This window comes from Octopus bimaculoides, chromosome 11 (assembly GCF_001194135.2).
Source record: "Octopus bimaculoides isolate UCB-OBI-ISO-001 chromosome 11, ASM119413v2, whole genome shotgun sequence".
NCBI lineage: Eukaryota > Metazoa > Mollusca > Cephalopoda > Octopoda > Octopodidae > Octopus > Octopus bimaculoides.
This window is the reverse complement of record NC_068991.1, coordinates 20989170-20995707: the sequence shown is the minus strand read 5'-3', so window position 1 is coordinate 20995707 and position 6538 is coordinate 20989170. Positions and strand designations below refer to the sequence as shown.

The following is a 6538-nucleotide window of genomic DNA, read 5'->3' as shown; positions in this document are numbered from 1 at the left end:
TGTGTGTGTGTGTGTGTGTGTGTGTGTGTGTGTGTGTGTGTGTGTGTCACACTACCGCTTGAAACCCGGTGTTTGTTTCTTTACGTTTCCGTAAGTTAGCGATTTGACGAAAGAGACCGATAGAATAAGTACCAGGCTTTAAGGGAAATTAAAACTGGAGTCGATTTCTTCGCCCAAACACTTCAAGACGGTATCCAATATGGCCGTAGTGCAATGAGTAAAACAAGTAAAAGATAATTTGTTGTAATTCGATTTATTCTGAATAACATTAATATTTTGTGACAATAATGTGAAAACAAATACATTAAAATACTGTGAAGATTTAAACCAAGATGTGATGGAAATGTTATAATTCAAAGGAAACTCTTCTGGATAGTAGCACCAATGATAACCATACACTAATGCCTTGGTATACGAGTTAATGTTCCCATGAGATCGCTCGTAAAGCGAAAGCTCGTAAAACAGAGCAATAATTTCCCATAGTAGCAATGTTATAAATCCTAATTCGTCCCAGAAAAATATTTTGTCTATAAAATTTATAATATTCGTAAATGGATGGCAATAAAACAATAGTAAAATGTAAAGAATATTTCATGTTAAGAACAATGAATGTTAAGATCATTTATGATAAAAAATGTTATTATTGTTATTATTATTGTTATTATTATTATTATTATTATTATTATTATTATTATTATTATTATTATTATCGTTTTCTGAATCACTTACACACGCACTAAACTCTTGCACACCATCACTTGTAGATGCAATCGCTGATTCACAAGCAATCGTAGACGGACTTAGAGAGTTATTTCCTTAGAAGAAGCATTTTATAAACTTCTCGGTAACACGTAGAAGCGTTTGTTGTGGTAGCAGAAACTTTTGCAGTTCGTTTACTTATGTTTGAAAAATAAAACTCTTGAACCCAGAGTCACGTAAAGCGTGTCCTCTTAAAGTGAGGTATTACTGTATTTATTTTAATCATTGACAGACGACAATAGATTTGTGTGATAGAGCAAACTGTCGATTAATATGACTTCTGTACATTACCCTACTTTTCGTTTATACAAGGGAGATAAAAAGCGAGATTTGATCTTAAACATAAACGGGTGTAATGAAATATGCCTTTAGTTTCCTGCTCTACTATTTCTGATAACTCCATGTCCCACCATTTTGATCATAAGGGTTGCAAGCATGGACGGAACAAGGTCACGAATGTGGATGGGATTTGAAATTGCATAATAGTTTATATTAACTTGGCTGGTACTTTGTTTTATCTTCTTCAATAGAGGATGATAAAAAGGCAAGATCAACCATGATGAGATTTGAACTTAAATCATATAATGACGTAACTTAATACTGCAGAGTACATTGACTTTTGTTCAATCGATATTGCCAGTTTCCTCCCTCGTTACCACTAACCCTTTGCCTGTCCTATGTATCGTGTGATGCACTGGGCATATTTCCCTGGCACCCGTGTATCATATATGATAAACATACCCATTTTTTTAATAACCAATGTAACTACGAACTTATGAAAGAAAAGTTTTATATTACTCAGGATATGAAACAAGGGCGGAGGTGCAATGGCCCAGTGGTTAGGGCAGCCGACTCGCTGTCATAGGACCGCGGTTTCGATTCCCAGACCGGGCGTTGTGAGTGTTTATTGAGCGAAAACACCTAAAGCTCCACGAGGCTCCGGCAGGGGATGGTGGCGAACCCTGCTGTACTCTTTCACCACAACTTTCTCTCACTCTTACTTCCTGTTTCTGTTGTGCCTGTAATTCAAAGGGTCAGCCTTGTTACACTGTCACGCTGAATATCCCCGAGAACTACGTTAAGGGTACACGTGTCTGTGGAGTGCTCGGCCACTTGCACGTTAATTTCACGAGCAGGCTGTTCCGTTGATCGGATCAACTGGAACCCTCGACGTCGTAAACGACGGAGTGCCAGCAACAACAACAACATGAAACAAGGGCTGACTGAAAGTTTGCAAATAATTATGGATGATTAACACAGATGTATTAAAACGCTTTGCACAGATAAAAGTTTAATTAACACAAGACGCAGAGGCGTTTTTATTATTTTTAGAATAAAAGGCGACGAGTACACCTGACAAAATGCTTTGCAGTATTTCGTCTGTCTTTACGTCCTGAGTTCAAATTCCGCCGAGGTCGACTTTGCCTTCCTTTCGGAGTCGATGAAATAAGTACCACTTACGCATTGGGGTCGATGTAACCGACTTATATCCCCCCCACCAAAAAAAATGTCAGGCCTTGTGCCTTTAGTAGAAAGGATTATTTATAGAACAAAAAGCGGTGAGTTGACAGAATCATTACCGTGCCGGACAAAATACTTTGCGGCAATTCTGAGTTCAAATACTGCAGAGGTCAACTTTGCCTTCATCCTTTTGGGAACGATGAAATAAGTACCAGTTGATCACTGAGATCAATATACTCGACATATCCCCGCTCCCCACCCCCTTCGAAATTGGTGGCCTTGTACCAGAATTTAAAATCATTGTATATATAGAAGGATAAAGCGACGAGATGGCAAAATCATTACAGCGCCGAACAAAATGCTGAGCAAAATTTCTTCCAGCTCTTTACAATCTGAGTTTAAATATAATAAAGTACCAGTACTGGCCTTGTGCCAAAATTTTTAACATTTATAGAATAAAGGTAAGGTAGCCAGCTGGCAGAATCGTTAGTGCGTTGGACAAAGTGCCTCTAGGCACTCGTCCTATCTCTTTATGTCCCGACTTCAAATCCCACCGAGGTCAACTTTGCCTTTCGTCCTTTTGGGGTCGATAAAATCAAGTACCAGCCAAGTACTGAGGTCACTGTAATCAACTTCTAAATACCATTGCTCTTGTGCAATAATTTGAAACAAATGCATTGGACTATTTATTTGTTGTGTTTACGATTTGAGTTAATACTACCTACGTTAACTTTGCTTTACCAAAGTCGATAAAATAATGTACTAGTAAAGTACAGGTATAGATTTAATTGGCTAATTCATGCCCCCAATTTTCAAATTATGTCTTTAAGTTTAAAACGATTACTTACGGAAGAAAGATGGTGGATTAGTAGATTCTTTACAGCCTCAGGCATAGATCCCATGCAGTACTTTTTTTCTTTTTAGTGCTTTGCGTTCTGAGTTCAAAACCTATCGAGATCAATGTTGTTTTTCCTATTTCTGAGAACGATGAGACAAAATATCAGTCTATTGCTAAGATTCCTTTGATTGATTCAAAATTCGTCTCCAAATAACTGGCGCTGTACCTAGATAAGAAATCTTTAACCCAAGAATAAATCCAGATCCTCATGAGTAAAAACGTGATTGAAACCTTTTTTTTCTTCTTCCACTATGATATTGTTTTTATTTTCATTTTCTTTTCTTTTTCTTCAGCCCTCATTTTATTTAGATCTTCAACGGTCTGTGGTAAAATATGGTTCTTCGTTTCTGGTAGAACAAACAAAACCAGTAGGGCAGCAATTGCACATCCAGTTCCCAAGATAATACCGGAAGCCCAAGGAACGTGTACAGCCTAAATAAAGAAAACAAAATGTAGATACATGCATACTGATATATATATATATATATATATATATATATATATGGGAGAATGTACGAAAAAACAACAACAGACGAGGACAGGTGGTGTAAATAACAAAAGGATGTATTAGTATGACGCTCGGGAATACGGAAAGTCTTTAACGTTTCGAGCTACGCTCTTCAACAGAAAGAATACGGAGACAAGGAGAAAAACACGGAGAAAAAAAATTGAATAGTGTTCAGTCAACGGTCAATCATATGTACATTCATTCATGTTATACATACACACATGTATACATACATGAGATTTACTAAATTCCTTTACCGGGATGTTTTCGGTTCGCACTACCCTATAACATGTATGTATGTATGTATGTATGTATGTATTATGTATGTATGTATGTATGTCATTATTCAGCTTTATTTCAAGATTTCTTGGTAATAGAGAAGAGTCGGTCTCTAACCTAAATCCAAAGCTCCTTCATTGGAATTGCAACAACGGTGTATGTAGTACATATGCATGTATGTATGTATGTATGTATGTATGTATGTACGCACGTACGTACGTATGCATGCATGTATGTATGTATATATGCATATTTGTAACTTATGTTTTACGCAGGTCTTCTCGTGCATATACTTGCATATCTAGACATATATACTTTACAGAGCTTTACAGTTCCAGTGATGGCTAGGATCTGAACGTATGTATTTATGTATATATGTATGTATGTACTTATGTATGTATGCATGCATGCTAGCTTGTAGGTATTTATGTGTGTGCATATATACATATATATGTGTGTATGTGTATTTATGTATATATATAGTGTACGTATATACATACATACATATTATATACAGGTTTGTTAGATAAATTCGTTTTTTTTGTCTTGTTTTTTTTTGTGTTCATTTATTTTAATCCTTGCTACAATTTGACAACTCTTTCATTGTTCATGAGTGCTTGTCATCGTTCCACTTTCTCATTGTGTTCTATATGTCTAACAATCAGCATATATCTTAAAAGAAGTAAAATGTATTCAAATTTCAAAAACCATGAATAAGGTTGTTGTGGAGAAAGAGAAGAGCTACAAAAGAAAGTCCATAAAACACTGCAATGAAATAGTTATTGTATCATTTCAAATAATAGTGGAGATAAAGGAACGAGTTTATCCAACAACCCAATACATAACCATGTACATACATACATACATACATACATTGGGGCATTGGGATATGTATCGAACTGCCTCAACAAAAACCTGGAAAAATTAGGGTTCTCAAAATTTGAAAGAAAAAGGCTGATTAGAAGACTACAGATTCAGGCCATCAATGGAACTGTAAAGATATGTAAAACTTTCCAAAAATTCAGCACATAAATACATATGCATGCATCTAGACATGAAAATGTATACATAAAAACGCATCCATAAAACAAACATACAAATCTGCGCATAAATACATGTGCATACGCCAAGACATGAAAATATATACATAAAAACGCATCCATAAAACAAACATACAAATCTGCGCATACACTAACACCAAATACTGCACAAACACACATATGCACAAATAGCTAGATGATGTTGATAAAAGTTCCAATGAAGGAGCCTTGAATCTATGTTATAGAGTCCGGCTCTTTCTCTATGGACAAGAAATACAGAAATGAAACTGATTGATAACATACATATGTATCTATATAAATATATATATATATATATTATATTTCTATGTATGCGTGTGTGTCCCCGAAAATTAGGAATGGGGTAGATAAAGTCCAGGCTACATATGTTTCATAGCTAGTGGAACCTCGGATCTTCGGAAGTAGCAAATTATCCAAACGGTGGGTAGACAGCAAGCTACTCTTCAGGCCAAGGATACTTTAATTATACGAAGTCTTCATTGTCATTAGGAGATCCCGTGTCAACACTTTGGGGATTTGATTGAAATGCGTTGGCTTGCGGTCTATCTCGCGTTTGGATAAGTTGCTACTTCCATGTTAATTAAAATTTTGAAATTTGTATAATGTTGGGGTTACAAGAATAAAAAAAATAAACATTTAAAAATGTCAAATGAAAAATAAATAAATAAAAGATACGTGAGTGTATACAGACAACCACACACACACAAACACCACGCGCGCACGCAGACACACGCACACACTCATACTCTTCGGTTACTCTCACACTTCACATATAAATAACCATATATCTACTCACGCACGTATAAGCATACATGCATGCAGGCATACAAAAATACAGGTGTAAGACTAATTCTCAGATAGACTAAAAGCAGACTTTCAAGAGAGAAAGTATGTCATTGATGAGGCCGAGGATAGCAACGAAAGGACTTCGACAAACAACCAATTCAACAAAAAAATTGATTAGTCAGATGATTAGACATTTATCCGATTCACTAACAATAAAGAAATAATATTGAATCAGGGCGTGTGTTTATCATTATTGGCGTAATGACCCTTCCAAAATACAATAAGGCTTGTTTCAACGCATGAATTCACATCAAGAATATTGCAAACTAAATATAAATATACAATGATTAATAATGCAAATTATGTAAAACTGGTTGTTTCCTACATGAAATAATTTACTTACTAATAGCTTGAAATACGGGGCTATGGTACTTCCAGTTCTTGAGAGAATCACAGACATACCAAATCCGATACCTCTGTATAAGATACAAAGAAATGTATATTCATATGATGTCAGTCGAATGACTGAAGCAAGTAAAACATAGAATTACTGATGACTGAAACAAGTCAAAAAGAAACATTCTTTCAATGTGTAATCAAAATTTGATAATCCTACAAGACTAGGTGAAAACGGTAATTTATAAAACATGTGACATATGAATAAAAATCTGTAAATATTCAACCCTCCAGACATCTGAGTACCTGATTATTATTTTTTCTAATATATAATTCCTGTACATCACCTCCAAACCTTCCAATATATATATA

At 35.3% G+C, this 6538-nt stretch overlaps 1 protein-coding gene across 1 annotated transcript in view; it reads right to left on the bottom strand.

Annotated features, from left to right (window-relative positions):
• Window positions 1–237: 237 nt before the first annotated feature.
• The window catches only part of LOC106869206 (organic anion transporter 3), a 17281-nt gene continuing 10980 nt past the window's right edge, over window positions 238–6538 (bottom strand). Inside the window, exons 5-6 of the mRNA XM_014914854.2 lie at window positions 6174–6246; window positions 238–3550 (exon numbers count right to left, since the gene is read on the bottom strand). Of these exons, the coding sequence (XP_014770340.2) occupies window positions 3368–3550; window positions 6174–6246 (256 nt within the window). The 3' untranslated portion in view covers window positions 238–3367. The remainder of the gene's footprint in view (window positions 3551–6173; window positions 6247–6538) is intronic.